General features: G+C 38.9%; 1 protein-coding gene across 9 annotated transcripts in view; it reads left to right on the forward strand.

Annotated features, from left to right (window-relative positions):
• Positions 1 to 5,970: 5,970 nt before the first annotated feature.
• Positions 5,971 to 21,260, forward strand: part of LOC111969988 (ephrin type-B receptor 2-like) — a 182,979-nt gene continuing 167,689 nt past the window's right edge. For all 9 annotated transcript variants that reach the window (XM_023996443.2, XM_023996448.2, XM_023996446.2 and 6 more), the window contains exon 1: positions 5,971 to 6,136. In XM_023996443.2, the coding sequence (XP_023852211.1) occupies positions 6,085 to 6,136 (52 nt within the window). In that variant the 5' untranslated portion in view covers positions 5,971 to 6,084. The remainder of the gene's footprint in view (positions 6,137 to 21,260) is intronic.

The raw sequence follows: 21,260 nt of genomic DNA on the forward strand, positions 1-21,260 counted from the left end.
TCTTAATCAGTGCCTCATATATTAACTCAGAGACTGAGTAATTGCTCTCACCGTTTAACGGTCCAACAGAGCTAGKTTAATAGTACTGTAAGCTAGGACAGATCTGATTCCTTCAGCTATTAAGAGTGTTCCTTCTTAAACTCTGCTTTTACAAAGTGATGTTATATATAGCCCAAATCTGTATGTAATCCATCATTWTTATAGCAATCTTCATCACAACTCAGGTGGTCTGACTGAGTATCCTTGAGTACTTTTGTTACATAAATACAATGCCTGGGTTTGGGGTTTGACATCCCTGTTTTCAATACCTTACCTTATGAGAATAAAGTCACTGAGCCTTTTTCTAAAATGTTCTATGAGTTGGAGAACACATTGGGATGGATCTTAGACCATTCCTCCATACAGAATCCTTCAAGATCCTTGATATTCCTTATGGACGGCCCTCTTCAATTCAAACCACTGGTTTTCTATGTGTTTCAAGTCATGTGCATTGGAAAATTTTGATTTTGTTACCGATTAACCATTTCATTGTGGATTTTGATGTGTGCAGAGGTTATTTGATGTGTGCTTGGGGTCAGAATACATGAAAATAGAGCTCTTTGGCCATGTACAACAGTGGTGGGTTTGGTGTTAGAAAATAACCCCATACCTACTGTAAAATATGGTGGTGTATTGTTGATGATATGGGGCTTTTTAGCTTCCACTTGTCCTGGGGCTTCCTGAACTTTACTCAGTACAAATATATTTTTGCCAAAAACCTGGTTGCCTCTGCCTGGAGGCTGAATCTTGGTGGATCTTCCAACAAGACAACAACCCCAAGCACACATCAAAATCCACGAAGAAATTGTTAATTGGCCACAAAATAAAAAGAAATGTAATGCCCATTTTAGTCTCCGAACTTGAAACCCATTGAAAACCTATGGTTTGAATTAAAGACGGCAGTCCATATGCGCAGGCGAAGGATATCAAGGATCTGGAATGTTTCTGTATGGAGGAATGGTCTCAGATCCCTCCCAATGTGTTCTTCAACTCATAAAACATTTTAGAAAAGGCTCAGTGCAGTTGTCCTCGGAAGGTGAGGAATTTAAAGGTATTGAAAACAGGGGTGTCAATAATTCTGACCCCTGCCTTTTGAGAAAAAATAAAGATGACTTGTTAAACAAAATATTTTTCTCTGAGCAATTGTATTAGCATAAAATAATATAATTTGTACATTTTGGAGCATAGTTCAGTATTTTAATTATTAATTTTATACAGTCATTTTTGCTCATCTTTATCAAGGGTGTCAATAATTTTGAACCCCACTGTACATTTTAAAGCATAGAAAATGAAACCTTGCAATTGGATGGGTAACACAGATATTTTCATTCATAAAGATTTGAAAAGACCAAATTGAGGAAAAATGTGCTTTATTGTCCCATGAAGGTAAACTGTAAAACAAATTGTAATATATAGCTATATCTTACACTGCTAGAATAAATGGTGCTATATAGAGCCAAAAAGGTTGCTATTGCTCGCTTCATGTATGGCCCTCAACAAGGTTTAAATAGAACTGCAAAGCACCGTTATTTTTAACAGAGTAACATATCTACATTACATTTTACATTAAGTTGCTCTTCTAGTAACACTGTAATAACACTAATAAGGCATATTTCTAATTCTGATTGATTGGCATTAAATATCCTAAAATCCAATACTGCTAAATATGCAAGATAATATTGTGATCGGCAGGTTATTCATGGTAGAGAGCTAAACCTGCAATCCCACGCGTTGTATTCACCAATGCAGTCTAATACTACAGAAACTGTTAAATGGAATTCAATCCACAATGTTATGCTCATGGGGACTGTATATATGATCAACATATCATAAAGGACCTTAGATCTATTTACGTAATGTTGTAAAACAAACAATTTAGTTAAAATGCTATGGAATGATTTGGCTCCATGGCTCCATTGCGGTATGTCTGCTTAAAAGAGTCCTGAGCTCCATTTTAAGACAGCATCTCTCCCAGTGTACGTCATCTCCACATATAAAACGTATCTGTTTCTTTTTTACCCATCATGCCTCAGTATCAGTACAGTCATTTGGATTACACTACCAGCTGCTGAAACAGGAAATCGGTTATATACTGTTTTAAATTCAAAAATTCTGTTTTGGCTTTGCACATGAGTGACATAGATTTAGATGTCATTTCTCCACCAACCAACAATGACATTTTAGAATTGCTTAGGCAACAGTATTTTGATGGAGAGAAGTTACAGCATGGCGTTTTTATATTCAAATGATTCATATTTCCCCCCCCAAAATCTTAATATTTTGTATAGTAGAAAGACAGAGTTGGAAAATGATTGGCACTGTTGCCAGTGATGGCAGTACTAGTCTTTCATGTACCAACCTGATGTGCCAATTTCAGAGCTTAGTTTGATCTTAACAGCTTGGGGGGATCAATTATGGCTTGTTTTCAAGCTGCATTCATACTTTGAGCTAAATACTCTTCCACATGAAGAAGATTAATGCTGTGATTTTTTTTTTTGGGGGGGGGGGCGGACATTTACGTCATTCTGTTGTTGACAGTCAATCCTTTTTGCCCAATGTTTCACAGACGACCCTTTGGATTTTAAGTTAAAGTATAACAACCATAACTGTATAGACCATTAATATTACTTATGGTAGCCAATATTATGCCCATAGTACAATCAGGGTCAAAAGTTGAAATGCAATTAACTCTGTACTGTAACGCTATAACGATTTTGATGTTTCACTGCCATTGTTGGCAGTCTTAATGATTTGTGAACTCTGAATGACKCAACTGCGCCTAATCATCACGCATACATGACTTGAATAAAATGGTCATGCAGCTAATCATCATCCTCAGGGTCTTGACCTTTCAACAAAGTATATTAATTTCAGTAACCTTCATCAGTATACTATATTGCTCATAGTGTAATAGTTGTCGGCATAAGAATACTAACTACTAAAACTTTTTCAGTGAATATCGACAGCTGAATTATAAAAGGGGTAGTTTATATTTACACAATACCATACTGTGGCATGTTATCATACACCATTTTACATGATTCAAGTGGGACAATAACGTCATAATTTCTAAAGACAAAGTTGATGCAATGAGGAGAAATGGATATGGATTGTACAGCTCAAATGGCTTATAGTGTAATACAACTCCTGCAATCACTATGTTTTGATGCATTGATTGCATGTACAGMACAGCATGCATGTTTTCATTCATACATTCATACATTTCATTCATTCATTTATTCTGTATGTATAAACCAGAAAACAAAATGGCCATTATCACTCATCTGAGATGCTGAAAAGTTGACCAAAACATATACTGGTAAGTTAGCTCCTTTAATTAGTATTACAGTGTCTGAGAGTAAAATACATTACCATTGATCATTTTCATATCCATTGTTAATGTTCATAATTATATTTATTTTAATATATTTTTCTGGTAGGTTCGGTACACAATAGCTTCTAGATAGCTTATTCTCCAAACTCCACCACACCACATAATTGTATGAACTATTAAACAAAAAGAGCTGCATGATTGAATCTACAGTGCACAAACCCAGGACCAGTCAGTCACTTTATTAGGACCTGATATCCATACCTGAATACTTTCAGGGGATTTCGGTATATGTCACCAAAAAGTGCTAAATAATTACAGTAACCATATAGAACACAACACACACACTCATACACACACATCTATATACATACACACACACATATGGATAAAATGATACATTTCCACTATCTCTGGATGATATAATATGTTTGATAAAAATGATGTTACTGTAATATACTGTATACAGTATATGTAGAACACAACCACTGTAATTACATTAACCACATAGAACACAACAGATTTGTATGATACATTATTCATGACTATTTTGTGTTATAAAACATTAATATCTATAAAACATTAATTACATTCATGAATACGATACATCATTTATATCAACTATATTATATCACTCAGAGATAGTGGATAATTATCATTAGTTATCAATGACTCATGAAAAACACAGCAGCATCCCATACAGTACATTTTAAAAGCACATAGGACTATTCCATCTAGTAATTTGAATGCTATTAATGCTATCTATTACTGCAGTGGACTATCTACAGCGGGGGATTTGAGAAAAACATTAGAAATCAAATTATGAAAAACAGGATTTATACTAAATGTACCTTTTTATCACTGATACTATTGCTATATTTTGGCTACGTTTTCATTCCATATAGGTCCAAATGMCTCAAACACATGTACACTCGTAAATAAAAAAGGGTTCTTTGGCTGTCCACATAGGAGGTAAACGAAGACAGTCGTGAAGAGGGCATCGCAATGCCTATTCCCTTTCAGGAGTCTCAGGAAAAAACTTGGGCATGTGTCCTCAGATCCTAAAAAAGTTATACAGCTGCACCATCGAGAGCATCCTGACTGGTAGATCACCGCCTGGTATGGCAACTGCTCGGCCACCGACCACAAGGCACTACAGAGGGTAGTGTGTACGGCCCAGTACATCACTGGTGCCAAGCTTCCTGCCATCCAGGACCTCTATACCAAGCGGTGTCAGAGGAAGGCCGTAAAAATTGCCATAGACTGCAGCCACCCTAGTCATAAACTGTTCTCTCTGCTACCGCACGGCAAGCGTTACCAGAGCGCCAAGTCTAGGTCCAAAAGGTTTCTTAACAGCTTCTATCCCCAAGCCATAAGACTCCTGAACAGCTAATCAAATGGTTACCCAGACTATTTGCAAATGGCTACCCAGACTATTTATTATCTACGCATAGTCACTTTACCTCTACCTACAGTACATGTACATATTACCTCAATTACCTCGACTAACCTGTACCCCCGCACATTGACTCTGTACCGGTACCCACTCTATATAGCCTCACATCTGTTATTTTATTGTTGCTCTTTAATTATTTGTTATTTTTATATTTCCCTCTTTTCTATTTGTATTTMTATTTTATTTTTTACTTCAGTTCATTTTAGTAAATACTTTCTCTACAATAATTTTTCTTAAAACTGCATTGTTGGTTATTAAGGGCTTGTACGTAAGCATTGCACTGTAATGTCCACACCTGTTGTATTCAGCGCATGTGACAAATACAATTTGATTTGATTTATGAGGACAGCCAAAGAACCCTTTCGGAAACGCTTTTTTAAAAGAGTGTATCTATCTATGAGCCATCTATTTTTTTAATAGATGGCTCATGAATTGAACACGCATCCTATTATTATAATTACTTTGAAAGATATCACTCAGCCCTTCTACCCCTTATCTTAATTATACTCAAGGCATAATTATTGAGTAAATAATACTAACAGACTAAGCTAACTTTTATAGTGGGGTTTCCTATAAAGAAGACGTTCTCCTAAACAAAACAATTATAAAACATGACTCAATGATTGGTATTTACCGGACCATTAAAAATGACTGTAACATCACTTACTCTTTGTTGAATTATCTGATCCATGCTCCTTGTCACCTGCCAAGAGTGTCAAGACATTAATATACAATACATTACTAACAACAAAATCTACATAAATGTCGTAGGCAGAAAACTTATTGCTCGACTATCACCCTTCCACGTGATTCTAAAATTCATGATTATCAGACATAGATGAGGCTGTTAGGCGATTCTATCTTTATGATTGACAGTATGGATAGTGGAACTTCTTTTGGCAGGGGGAGAGCGTGACATGTTCAACAACTACAAGCAGAAACAAAAGTCCTAGGCTATTTATGATATATTTTAGGGTTTGGATCATATATATATGTAATAWGCACATGTCCTAAATTTGAGATGTGGAGCAATTTTCCTAGCGTGGATAATGCTGAAATATACACGGCACCCCTTTGTCTGCTGTTTTTGGTTACGCCCAAACTTGTTTCAGATTTTAGTTATTTTCTATGGCGTCTGGTTTACTCTATTGAAGGTGAAGGTCCGCTCATCTCCGCCAGCATTCGCTGTCAATGGCTTTCAGGACTTATTTTATTTGAATGTCTGGGCTTTTAACACTTTCGTCCAAAGAAACCAATAATGGATATTCTATGGATTTTATGGATAATACCCACCGTTATAGCTGTGGAAGGTAAGAGCATGTTTGAATTCCATTAAAAAACGTCTTGCCGACCGGGTTGTAGAGTTTCACAGCACGTTGAGTGGTTGACTGGTTGTAACGACAAAAATCACACCTCTGTCACAGAACGTTCCGGGGATAACATTGTGGCAAGGCGCTTCTTTGATTTTTGAACTGAAATAATTAACAATAGCTATAATGAGGGTTGCACCGAACATGCCCTCATCCTCTCAGGTAACCGAACGTAGGTTATTGTTTGTTATGAAGGACATACCATATGTTTATTAGGCTACTGTATGTCATTGTATACATGCCAAGTCAATACATCTCTAGGTTTATATAATTTCAAACAGTTCAATCTTCAACACTAAAGTAAACGCGTTAGACTACTTTATAATGCAGCATGGATTTTCCTCTTGTCTGCAATTTGTAAAATAACAGCATGAACAACCAACAACAGTCAGTAGGCGATACATTTCCTGAAGATGATTGTGTCTAGTATGGACAGTTCTGTATTTGATTAARGAGGCATCTGTTGTATAGCTTAATCATTTTGTTGGAAATGGAAGCATCTAAATGTGCTGTGCACTGGCCGGAGCACACAGGTTTCTCTTGTGAATGATGATGAGCAGCGTGTTCAGTGGCACAATGGAACAGACTTCATGAGAGCAGAGCGCTACAGTAGCTTACCAATGTTTAACCACCAAGCACTATCCCTCGTTCATTGAAAATAGGGCGGTAGGTTGATTATCTACACTTCAGTTAATGTGCTATTTTTGTGTGATGATTTGTCACAGAACACGAGTCTTGTGTTTGCTTTTGAAGGGATGAGTGTTGGCGGGTTAGAATGAGTAGAGCCTACCTCTTACATACCGGTAGGATACCAACCACAATGTAAATACGTTCCCTGTAAACATAAATATATACATACTGTAAACCAGGGTTCCCCAACTGGCGGCCAGCGGGTGGTTTTATTTGGCACCCAAAGTTTTCTGAGCTAAATATATGTATTTATATATATTATGAATTTACACTTTTATTGTTAGACTTAAAAGAGTTTAAAAACACCAGGAAATCGGCTCCAAGTGATTTTAATTAGGAAAATCTGCTCCCAAGTATTCCCACGCATATTTGAGAGGCACAAGGGTTGAAATTATTATGTTTTAGMCAAATATTATATCCGTTTGGGCTTCTTGCGGCCAATTTTCTGTCCATTTTTTTGTAATTATGTTCTGGCCTTGACCATAAAGAAAAAATCGACATGCGGCTGAATCTAGTTGATGATCCCTGCTGTAAAACCTACTGTACTTAGCCTACCAAGTGAATAAGAAGCTGATGCTATCTTCATGTAGCCTATAGTAGTTTTTGACGAGAAGTGTGCTCCACATACCTTGATAGTCCTTTAGAGTTGCTAAATAAAACTTTGGTATATTTCAAACAGCATATAATTTAACTGGTACATTGGAAAAGGATGTTGCCTAAATTGTTACATAGGCAGGCCTAAATAAGCCTGGGAATTTGTACTTTCCAGTTGACATTTATAGTTGTAGAGTAGGTAGGCCCATACACATATCCAATGTTGTGTTCCACTGGCAAAATAAATAAATATTTACATTTTWGTGATTTAGCAGAAGCTCTTATCCAGAGCAACTTACAAGATCAGTTAGGGTTTAGTGCCTTGCTCAAGGGCACATCGACAGAGTTTTCACCTAGTCGGCTCAGAGATTCAAACCACAGCGTCCTTTTCGGTTACTGGCCCAACGCACCTAACCGCTAGGCTACCTGCCACCCACTATATGGTAGTGTTTAGGCCTCTGTCTGAGCGTAAGAATTTTCACACTGAACATTTATACATAATAATTGTAAAATGCTATATTTTTTACAACTACAATTGTTTAGTTGTCTGATTACATTCTTTCAATGAAAATAGTAGAGTAGATGCTTTAGCTTGTCATAAAATACCAACCTATATGTATATTTTTTAACATTCACTGTAATTAGCAGTTGATGATGCTTAGCATTTGGAGAAAAAAAATTCTGTCCTTATTCAAAATAATAATTTTACCTATAAGAGAAACACTGTTTGCAAGACCCAGGGGCTAGGAACCAGACTCATACGCAATTTATAAAATCATTTGAATATTATAAACAATGGCTTTGTGACCTAGCAAATATATATATATATATATACAGTATATATATACAGTATATATATATATATACAGTAATATTTTTTTTTTTAAATGTGTATATATATATAAACCTGTCTTGAGCTGCTATATTTTCAATTATATGTTATATTGTTATAACAACTATATTGTTATCATGAATTCATATTATTGATATTATTATAATTATTTCAATTTCATTATTATTATTTTGTTTACTATATAAACATATCTTAATTCAGTGAGGATTGTTTTCTACATTTTACTGGAGGTAAATGATCTAAGGCCAGACTCTTCCTATACATGTTCCGGTTTGAGTTAGTTCATCATAGTTGTTCATTTACATTTTCACCTGAAATGAAGAATAAAGCTTGAATGGGAAAAGCTCATGGGTGTTCACCTTGATAAGGTTAGTGATAGAATGGAGTTCTTCTCTGTTAGCAGTCTTTGGGCTCTAGGGTCATGAGTGAGGTGGAACCACAGACAGTAGGATAGAAGCTGCTTCATGACAAATAATAACAGACCAATGTATTTCAACCAATTGCGTTGAATAGAGTGGCATGCTGTTTTCTCTTTCTGGAATGCAAACGTGGCTAGATGATGTATGAGACTGCAAAATATATTTAGAAACAGCAATAAAAAACAGGCCTTTGTTTTGTATTGTGCAATGTGGCGGGCTAATACACATACTATGATGTCATTTAGTAGGCCTATTTTATTACGAGTTTTTTATTTTATTTGTGTCGCAACCAATCTATGTCATTAATGAAGCCATTTATTTGGCTATTCTCTTTCAGAATACATTTATTTCTTGGTCATTTACAATGTAATACAAATATTTGCACGTTCAGACAAAGGTTGCATGGAAGAAAATGCTGTTTTCTTTCTGGAGAGACAATTAGGCTAATAGTTACTCTTTTTCACGTTTCTGTTTACGTAATTGAATAGGCATTCATTACTATTCAACGTCACTGACGATAAAAGTATTGATTGCCGAACCCATATTTCTCAAGCAATATTAGCCGGCAACACTATTGTTATGTTTATTGTATTTCAGTATCGTGACTGGTTGGTCTCATCCCCAACCCATCACAGGCCCTCCATCTTACTCTTTGTATCACCCTAGCCGATCATCCAATGAAGTTGCAGGAGTAGGCCACGTATGAAAAATCGAGAGTTGAAAAAGAGGTCACTGCAGCCTTTTAAAAAAACAACACGTGACAGAGAGGAAAGTTGAAGTAAATCGTATTGACGGCTCTGATGTCATGATGTCAGAACATGGTTGCTTTGGCGAAGGTTCTTCTGTCGGGTTTTATAAAAATAAACGTCCAAGTACACCCATAGTCATTCCGGCACATCTCTGAGATCAAGCCTAATGTTGGTCATTGCATCGTGATTTAAAAAATAACAGATATTTTTGGGTGTTTTGATGTATCATTTTWATAGCTAGCTAATAAGTATGTATATCTACCGTAATTGTATAGCCTAGCAATTGAAGAGAATACAAATAGCTATACTTTTATGTTTATGTTAGGCTAATTATTTAGCCCTACGTATCTTTTAATATATTTGGACAACATAGATTGTTTCATGTTTTATCTTTTGTTTAGCGTTTCTTGGACATAGCAGGTGAACTTTCTATTAATGACAGGTGATATTCTTTCATCTACAGCTGTAACGTCTGCTTCCAACTCACACTCTCAAACATATGGATCCTCTGAACGGAGCTCACGTTCCAGCACACTTTCCAGCTCACACTCTCAAACACATAGATCCCATGAACACAGCTCACTCTCCAGATCCCAATCACCTGAATTCTGATCACCTGTTCACACACCTGTATGTCATTTACACACACTATTTAGTTCAGTTCTTTGCACCCCATCATTGTGAGGTATTGTTTGTTTTAAAACATATTTTTATTCGGAGCTCTGTTTTTTCCCGTGTTAGTCCTCCTGTGTATCATAGTTTTGGACATCTTCACTAACAATGTTTTTTTAGCCTATTCCCTGCCTGTACCTTTGCCTATCAGATTTCCTGTCATCAACCTCTTGCCTGATCTCCCGGACTACGTTATTAGCCTTTTTCCCTGCCTGTACTGTTACCTTTTTGGATTCCCTGTGTATGACCTTCTGCCTGCCCCTGGACCCAGCTACCTGCCTCCTCCTGTGGTTCTTTACTAAATAAACACCTGCTGCGCCCTGCACTTGAAACCAGCACTCTGTCTCCCATCATACTCATTACAACAGCTCTAACAACCCATAGCTTCGTATATGGATTTCAGAGTGGTTAAATTTGGAGAGTGATGTAGCTAGTTATCTTTTAAACCAAAAGACAGGGATGCTGTTGGGCTAAAATACTGTGGATTGTGGATTTAATGCAAGCCCCTGTTGATATGAAATCTTCTCGGTAGGCCTATGGTACGTTTTTGCAGGCAAGCTGTAATAAATGGAATCGAGGTGTTCAGTAAGATAACTCCTGTTATTCCAGCAGAGCCAGGCAGGCTTGTGTATTTATCTTCTCATTCTGTTTACCTTTGCATCAGCTGCAGGTGCATTACTTACCTCATACCAGGTGTATCTATGGAGCGCATCATCATCAACAACAACAACAACAAAACAACATTTATCTCGCAAATCTTACCAGAGCTGTCATAAAGTGTTATCATGAAAGTATGTGTAAGCCCATTCACTCTTCATGCTATTTAAGGTCAGGCATAGTATTATAAAATCTAGTCAGTCATTGATTGAATTAGTTAACCACAAAGCTTTTGGCTGTACCAGACCTTTGGCTCTCAATATCTGATTGTGTATCTTATTACCCTTCTCCTATCTCTGGACTGGGTAAATACTGGGTAAATAATGGACTGTAAAATAAAGTAACCAAAGTTTGAATAAACACGGTTTATTGACTAGCTTTTTTGTGGAGTTATGATAATTGTAACAAAGTGAAGCCATTTAATTCAGTGTGAAATCATGATTTTTATTCAAATTCAATCGTCGCTCAACATTTTAAAATTGCACAAACCGTCAACAGTATATTCCACCACCTCTCTAACTCGTGCATCAATAATTTGTCGGTTTAGATAACTGACAGTTGTAGAGATGACACCATGGATGAGGCACTGTAAAAGAACTTGGGATCCAGATTACATATCTAAGGAAGGGAGTTGTTTTTTGTTAGTATCTAGTGAAAATGTCAGAGCGATATCTTAGGGCGCTTTTAGATATCCCCTTATGATCAGGATCCTGGAACGTTTGGTACCCTGATCCTCACAATAAAGCATGTGTGAAATGCAAATGAACCCTGGCTGAAACAAATCCTGAGTACCAGGTATTGTACTATTTTGCCCGTTGTAAACAAGCTAGCTTGTTAACGTCATGTAGAAGGTGCGTCTTGCTAATCGTACCATTGAAACGGTTATTTTCAGGTCTTGTGAAAACAAAATGTATTCTGTAGAATTCTCACAAATMTCTTATTTGAAAACGCCCTTAGAGATAGTAAGCAGCCCCAGAGGTTTGTCTGCCATAATGCGATTGCCTCCTCCAATAGGCTACAGTGGAAACCTGAGAGAAAACAGTGCTTTCACTATTTCATTCTTTGTTGTTCTGTTTTATCCTAACATATATTTTTTGTTGTGTGTTGTTTGAAGAGAGTTATGAACATTTGCATTTTGAGTCTGCCAAATTCGTATAAACCTGCTTTCAAATGTAAATTCAAAAGTCCCATTTAATTTGTACTTGTGTGGGGACTAGAAGTGTTAGCCTAACATGGTTATGGTTTTTGAAATAGTAACAAAAGGCTATGAGAGGAGGGCTCTAAAATGGGATTAAATCAAGGTCAAATGAGCAACCATACACAATCCTGTGTTTTCTCAGTCTACCCAATGAGCAGATGCATGGAGCTCGTCTGTACACCAACCACCACAGTAAACTTTAACAGAATCTGCCTCTATTCAAGACCTAATCCATGCTGCCCAGGGCCCAGGCATTGTCACTTTGCATGCTAAATTTCAATTAGTGCTGGTACCAGTTGTTTCACTTGAGGTTGCGTGTCACATTTCGGGGACATCCATAGGCTACCTTGAGGATGAGTTTAATGCCGGGGTATCCGAGGGGCTCAGAGATGTTGGCCGATGGCGAGAGGGGATGCCAGTTTCATAAAAACGTGTTCTCTCTGCATGGGATGACATCATTGTGGCAAAATTTTGAACTGCCGTCTTTTGTTACGTGCATGTATCAGTGCCTCATTCTCCATCCATGTTCACTACACCATTTGTTCATCAAGAGCCAGTCAGAAAGAGCCTGCCCCCTTAGGTAACATACCATTAAAAAAACAATCTTCAACACTCTTCATTAATTTCAGTATTTGCAAGATAAAAATTATTCCAAGCAACAACTTGATTTATAGTCATACTTTGATATTTCTTAAGTTTACATGAAACCTTGTTTAGATGGAAACATTTATTTTCAACCTCTCCCTCAACGTGATCAAGACAAAGGAGATGATTGTGGACTACAGGAAAAAGAGGACCGAGCACGCCCCCATTCTCATCGACGGGATTGCAGTGGAGCAGGTTGAAAGCTTCAAGTTCCTTACTGGGGTACATCACTGGGGCCAAGCTTCCTGCCATCCAGGACCTCTATATCAGGCAGTGTCAATAAGGCCCTAAAAATTGTCAAAGACTCCAGCCACCCTAGTCATAGACTGTTCTCTCTGCTACGGCAAGCAGTACCATAGCGCCAACTCTAGGTCCAAGAGGCTTCTACACAGCTTCTACCCCCAAGCCATAAGACTCCTGAACATCTAATCAAATGGCTACCCAGACTATTTGCAGTGCCCCCCCGCTCGCCCCCTCTTTACACCACTGCTACTCTCTGTTGCCATCTATGCATAGTCACTTTAACAACTCTACCTACATGTACATACTACCTCAACTGACCGGTGCCCCCGCACATTGACTCTGTATCGATACCCCCCTGTATATAGTCTTGCTATTGTTATTTTACTGCTACAGGGACAGCTGTCCCTGCTATTTAATTACTTGTTACTTTTATCTCTTATTCTTATCCGTATTTTTTTGAAACGGCTTTGTTGGTTAGGGGCTCGTAAGTAAGCATTTCACTGTACCTGTTGTATTCGGTGCATGTGACTAATACAATTTGATTTCATTTTACTATTCCCAAAATGCTTTTTTATGGCTTGCCTCAGGACGGTCAACTGTGCACAACATAAGCTCAGTTGGAAAAATACAATTGAATAGTTCTAAGTGTAGAATTTCAACACCAACAGGTTTGTCAACACTAGAGGTACTGTGGAATGTGGACAATTGAGCACCTATGCTTTACATTAAATTGTATTCTTTACTGAGGATCATTTGAATTATTGGTCTTGGGTTTTGTTTTTCTAGCAGTGGTTAAAGTATAGGTGTGTTGTTCTACCCTAGGGCTATAATTGTTTTAGCCTGTGGTCAGAAAATGTTTTTTGTCTAAAAGTGAGACAATCTAGACACTATGACTAATGCCCCTTTATTCAACCTAACATTGTATGGCACTGTTAGGGCTTGCAGTGCCCTGCACTAATATTGGCACCCTGTCACGGCCGTCGAATGAAGTAGACTAAAGCGCAGCGTGGTGAGCGTACATATTCCTTTTTATTAGGATGACACCGACAAAAACAACACAAAACAACCGTGAAGCTTAAGGCTAAGTGCCACAAACAAAGTMAACTACCCACACTGAAAGGAGGGGAAAAGGGCTACCTAAGTATGGTTCCCAATCAGAGACAACGATAGACAGCTGTCCCTGATTGAGAACCATACCCGGCCAAAACATAGAAATACWAAATCATAGAAAACAAAAACATAGAATGCCCACCCCAAATCACACCCTGACCAATTCAAATAGAGACATAAAAGGCTCTCTAAGGTCAGGGCGTGACACACCCTTGGTAAATATGAACAAAACGGGCTGTGAAATGTTTTTCTTTATTGTTTATCCTCTTGGTCTTTCATTCAAAATATTCACAAAAATCTAACCTTTAATTAAAGTAAAATAATTGAAAGAAAAAATACATTCTGATCATAAAACAAATATTTTTTCCTTCGCCAAGATAACAGCTATCAGCTCRGAGTCTTCTCCTATAATGCGTAAAGAGGTTGGAGAACACATGGCAAGGGATCTGAGACCGTTCCTCCATACAGAATCTCTCCAGCTCCTTCAGATTCCGAGGTCCACGCTTGTGGACTCCCCTCTTCTGCTCATCCCACATGCTTTCTATGGGGTTTAGGTCAGGGGATTGGGATGGCCATGGTAAAACCTTGATTCTGTCGTTAGTGAACCATTTTTGTGTTGATTTTGAGGTGTGCTTTGGATCATTYTCCTGTTGGGAGATCCAACCACCGCCCCGTTTAAGCTTCCTAGCAGAGGCAGTCAGGTTTTAATTTAATATCTGCTGGTACTTGATGGAGTCCATGATACCATGTATCTTAACAAGTTGTCCAGGGCCTTTGCAAGAAAAACAGCCCCACAACATCAAAGATCCACCACCATACTTCACAGTGGGGATGAGGTACTTTTCTGCATGGCTATCTTTCTGTATACACCAAACCCACCTCTGGTGTTTGTTTCCAAAAAGCTCTATTTTGGTCTCATCTGACCATAGAACCCGGTCCCATTGAAAGTTCCAGTAACGTTTGGAAAACTGTAGGCGCTTGAGTCTGTTGTTTGATGGCAGCAAAGGCTTGTATATGGCAACCCTCCCAAACAACTTGTGGTTATGTAGGTGGCGTCTGATGGAAGTTTTGGATACTTTCTGACCCAAATATCCAATTAACATCTCCAGTTGTGATCCTTGAGGATTTTTTGGCCCCTCGAACCATCCTCCTCACTGTGCGTGGGGTCAATATAGACAAACGTCCTCTTCCAGGCCGATTGTTAACATCTCCAGTTGCTTTAAATTTCTTAAGTATTGCCCTGATAGTGGAAATGGGCATTTTCAACCGTTATTTTCTTTTAGCCATTTCCTGATTTGTCCAGCTCAACAACCTTCGGTCGCACATTATTACGGTTTTCTCGGGTCTTTCCCATAGTGATGGATGACCTTGAGAACTTGGCCTGTGTGTCACCTCATATTTATACCCCAGTGGAACAGGAAGTAATAATTGTGACACACATGTTTTGGAGAAAAATATTTATTTCATATGAATTTTTTTCAATAATTTTACTTCAGTTAAAGGTTCGATATTTGTGAATAATTTGAATGAAAGAAGAGGATAAACAGCAAATAATTTTTTTTCACTGACCTTTTTTCTCATATTTACCAAAGGTGCCAATATTATTTTGGGGGCTCCCGAGTGGCGCAGCGGTCTAAGGCACTGCATCTCAGTGCTAGAGGCGTCACTACAGACCCTTGGTTGATTCCAGGCTGTATCACAACCGGCCGTGATTGGGAGACCCATAGGGCGGTGCACAATTGGCCCACCATCGATAGGGTTTGGCCGGGGTAGGCTGTCATTGTAAATAATACTTTTTTCCTAACTGACTTGCCTAGTTAAATAAAGGCCAAAACATAGTGGAMGGCACTGTATATTGAAGATTAGTCAGATTGATTGCATAATTCTGAGACAGATAGATATAATTATCATGTTTAATATAATTATATTATCTTCCAAGCTTCATACCTCTCAACACTGAATGTCAAACAGAATGTGGTTGATAATTAGTTCAGCTAATGATGTTAGAGTTGCTACACAGAGGTAAGGAGTTTATTCAATGGGAACACAGTTTCTGGCCAGTACCTCATCCCTGTGGGCTATATCTTGTTATTTTGAACTGTATAAATTCAATAGAAACTACAAAAGCAACCTAATGTGTACCTTTACAGGTATAACATTGTTATACCAATTGTTCAGGAACCTAGATTTAGGATAATGTTAATATATAGTTTAAATGTTTCAATCACAACTTCTTGATTTACAAATCACAAACCTCCAGCATGTCACATCCTACACTAAAACTCAAGATGATGAGCTCCCTCCTTGTTGCCTGCATTGTTATGCATATTTGAAAGCATACATCTCACAGCTTCTATACCTTCATTTGAATTGAGCTCAGAGGGTAAATGCAGCTGGTGTCAAGCCAAGTGAGGAGGAGCATACCCTGAGAGAGGTCAGACCTGGTCTCCGAGCTGCCCTCCATACACATCCCAGGTACTGTGCCACTGCCTCGCTGAACGGGCCCACAGAACACAAACCCAGCGGATTAGTGTCTAGCTCTCAATGGCCCCGGGAGCAGAGCCCATCGGCGGAGACAAAGAAAGACTGATTGCGTTGTCATCTGCATCACAAAGGGAAGCCTTTTCCACCTGAACCGTTGCCTCTGCTGCGCTGCACATCCTCTCTATCAGTTCCTCTGGACCCACGTGACATCTGCCTTTTGTTTTTCTCTCTGTCCCTTTCTATTTTTCTATATCTCAGTTTTTCTCTTTCTTTCTCTCTCTCTCCCTCCCCCCCTCACTCTCGCCCCTCTCTCTCTGTCCCCGCTGTCTCTCCAGCGGTCGCCATATCAGCAGTGTGACGCCTCCCTCAGTGGGGACTGGGCTCGCTAGACTTTATGTAAGCTGCAGCAGATATGACCGATTTCAGCCCCCGTCGGTAGTAAWMGGCCCAGCATGGGTCATCGTTTTCCTCTTCCGAGGGAAACACACTGTAACACTGGGTCTCCCCCCTGCCCTCGCCCTCACTGGCTGGCTAGCCACGGTGAGCTGCTCGGTTCTGCTCTGCTCCGCGCCAATATGCAGACACACAGACAAAGGTCCTCCACTACTCCTGTCCTGCCAGAACAGACCTATCAGTCTCACTCTCTGGTACAGACAGAGCACCCTGACATGATTACTAGTGAGCTGACTGAGTTTTATCTGATTAGTGTGAGCTGGGAAGGACCTGGTGTCCAGTAACAGATGATGCTTGTCTTTAGTTATTGTACAGGGAGGTTGAGCACCAATGTGTAATGGTACAGTAGAGCAGATGAACTGTGGCTTGTTGCCTTCTCGTGGTATCAGCACTCTAGTTCCTACTGTACATGTAGTTKTATTGTGAAGACTCAACGACTCTACCTAATGCTCAATATTTACGTATGTACCACACATGATAACTACCCCCTATGGTCATGCAATAATTGTTGTTTTTTCGGAATCAAATACCTGATATTATAGATAGCTAATCTGAGGACAGTACATTTAAAAGGCAAAAAAAGAGAGAACATTATTATAAAACCGTTATTAAGTGTGATACGGGAGATTTTTGTTGGTATCTAATTGCATTAGCCTAGTGCAAAGGAAATTAACGAAGATAATGAACTGATTTGGCCCGTGGCTGTGACTTGACTGCATTCAGAGAGCAGGAGCTAATGTTTTGTTGTTCCCAGATGAATTCAGATACAGCATAAGTCAATTGTAAAACCTCTCAAATGCTCAAAGGGCTCTAGAGTAGCTACAGTTCAGACAGTCAGATTGGTGAATGGTACTGTAACATCAGGGGTATCAACCTAACTTTTGGCTGAAGTTACACAGTGTTAGATGTGGCCACAGAGGCGTGTTGTACTGTAGACAGTTAAAGAAGCAGGGGCCATTTTGGTAACCTGGAATAGTAAGAGACGAGAGCAGCCAGGAGGAGAGAAATAAAGTGCTAAAATGGACAGAGTGGTAACTGCACTTCTTCTTAGCAGTTAATCGGCTGTATTCCAATTACCCAGGACTGCCCCAGGTCAGAGGGGCTAATTTTCTGCACAGACTTAGCCCTGGTATGCACACAGGAGTTTTACCATTACCTAGGGGTGGCAGGTAGGGTGTGATGGACTTACGGCAGTTTTGCTTGGAGGATTTAAGATGGCTTCAGAGAGTTTTCCAGATTTGAATTTCTCTTCCATGTCATTCATATCGAAGCTTAAAGAGAGTCTCTCTCTCTTTCTCTCTCTCAATATTACTGTTATTCTTTCTGCCTGTATTTATTACCGCAAAGCTATTCATATTGATAGAAATTGCTGAGTTTGATCTGCAATTACCAAGAATTCTCAAATATTTTTTAACACAATCAGAAATTGAAGTCATTATAGTGGGTTGAGGTAATCACCTCCTTTTAGAATTCTCAGACTGCTCCAGACAACCCCATATGGAGCTCCCTCGTCAATCTGCAAAGGCCTAATCAATAGCACAAGCTTAGCAAATATTTAACCCATAGCAACATTATAAGGATAACATCAATGAGGGGTCATTACAATTTCCCTTTTAATAGCTTGTATGATAAACACTCCATTCGACAGAGTAAGCACATGTGCATTTGCATAATCAACTCTCAGCAAGCAGGTTCAGGATGAGGCCGATAGGCAGCAGGATCTGTCAGACGTGCAGTTGTAATGACTCCCACTGAGGCCATAAATTCATGTCTTGCTCTTGTTCCAACCCTTTATTCATTGTTATTTTACCCTAATTTCTACCCTGTAGGAAACACTACCCTTGAAACTCACACCACGTTTTGAGAGAAGCCAAAGACAGAGCAATACGTGTCCACTGGGCTCGATGAAACCATGTCTATGTCTAGGGATCATTGTAGCCATAAGGTAACACAGCTCACTGAAACAGGAGCACAATATAGGGATTTGAGGAGTGATGACTATTTTCAATACCTTCCTCAGGCTCAACATTTCAGATAGTATTCACGGTGGATCATTTGGAAGGGCAGCTGGGAAATCCATAGAGAATCTCAGGAGGCCTGCTGTGGCTGTGAAATCAATGCAGCGATCCTGCCAAGAGTGTTAAATGAAATGAATAAGTCATATGATATGGTTAAATGTGTAGAATGTTATTATTCATGTGGACCAAACAACTTTATCTGCAGATAATGCAAGCTGACATTTATATCAGTGGAGCACCCCTTATACCCACCATCCATCAGTCCTTTTTAAGTTTACAATAGCCATGGCTCTTACGTGTTGAGTTGTGGACTGAATGACGAGGTAACAACTCTTGCAGAAAGCTTTTACAAAAAAAAGGATATCATACAAACAGGAAACAACTTGTTTGTAACCTAGAGACACATCATTGTCCTATTTTAACGGAACACTCACATACGTCTGATTAAAACTGACAGTGTATTTTATATTTTCTCTTGAAATCCCCTCAGGGAATCAATATGTGTATCAATTTCATAGCATACACAAGTGGAGCTAACATCTCTTTACATATATGCTTTTTTTAAATATATTTTTTTACTATAATGATTAGATTATTTTCTCATGTCTCAACAGAGCTTCATTACCAAGAGTCCTGCATATTTATATCTTACTTTAAATAGTTTAACCTTGCCTCTTCCCAAACAGTACATTCTTTCACAAGCCATTGGTGTTGTGTGGCATGCATTGCATGCAAGTGTTGTGGKTGTATAAGTCCCTTGATGGACTTGCTGTTAGAAGCATGCCTCTTGGAGTGATTGAAAAAACATGTTTGGGGTTAGACCTGCGTCCCTGTCCCTGCACAGTTTTGACAGGGTGCATGTCAGAGGGGTTGGCTAAACCCACTCCGTACCTGCCACCGCGTTGAGTGATGGCATATAGGTAGCATTATAGCTCCTCCTCCCCCTCCCTCCTCCCACCCCTGGCTGAACACAACCCTGCTGTCAAGTAAGAGGAATGAGTGGAGACTCAGAGAGTACCAGGCTTAAACCCTTACTCTGGCAGCAGCACAACTCCCTGGACATATTCAACTGTTTTCCATAGAGTGTTACCGCAGAATGTTACTTCACTTTATTACAGTATGATGCTTAGCCTCAAAGAGTATGGGAAAGCATGGTTGAATACTGTAGTGTCATGTGATTTAGCGTTGCTGCCCACAACATAAACCAACAAACCAATAGATTATGCAAAAGTATTTCCTTTTGGTCTTGGTGTTTATGGTAAGCTGTCCTACTTTTTAGAAATAGACATTCTAAATCTTATGGTGGTTTTCCTGTGGACAGACAAGCTTCTGGCATTTGCACAAACTCAACACGCCTATGTTCATACTCACAAATATACACATATGCTCTTACACTCACACACTCTCCTTATGATTAACTCAACACCTGTCTACAATGCTTTTTGGGCATTATGGTGTTAGCATGGAAGTCAAGAGGCCTGGAGCAGGATTAGACTAGGTGTGAACACAAGGCCGGATTAAAGCTGCTCTTTTAACTCATATTTTGTCACCTAACGTTCACACTTGTCGGTTAGTCACCACACTCACCACACACTGAATAGTGAGTGACTCAATTAAAATATATATTTTTCACCAAATATGTATACCATCTACATAAATTGAGACTTTGCAATGATGCCTGGTTGTATGTTTTGTTTATTTCAGATCCAAGTATGATTTCTGCCTCAGTCTACCAAACATACTGTTGAAGTGGAGTGTTGATGGATATGTCTTTACAGAAAGCTTTTAAAAGCAATGACAAACAGGCCCTGAATCTGTCAATTTGTGCAATAGACTGCCAATTTCAAAGACCATTCTGTAATGACCTTAAATAAGTACATACTCTCTCTCTCTCTCTCTCTCTCTCTGGCAATACATTTTCTTTATTTTGGTCGATATGTAAATGCAGTTATATAAATGATCTAAGCATTGTTGCAGGGTATTATATGTTGCTTTATCCATGCAGTGTAATTGCGTGTCATTGCAGCCTAGTGTGAGTCTGAGCTGAGGAACCACTGTTGCATAGTTAAATAGCAAATGAAATATTGAAGAACATCACCAACATATAGACTGGTAATATGGCTAAGATTCAGCAGCCCCCTTAGTTGCCGACTTAGAATTCCACAGACTTCGGAATGTTGACGTTACTGAATAGACTTGACAATAATGATTCTGCTGCTCGATTGAGAGTATCAGATTGAGGATTRGAGATGGCTTAAGGTTAGTACTCTCAGTGATCG

Source organism: Salvelinus sp. IW2-2015, linkage group LG11 (assembly GCF_002910315.2).
Source record: "Salvelinus sp. IW2-2015 linkage group LG11, ASM291031v2, whole genome shotgun sequence".
NCBI lineage: Eukaryota > Metazoa > Chordata > Actinopteri > Salmoniformes > Salmonidae > Salvelinus > Salvelinus sp. IW2-2015.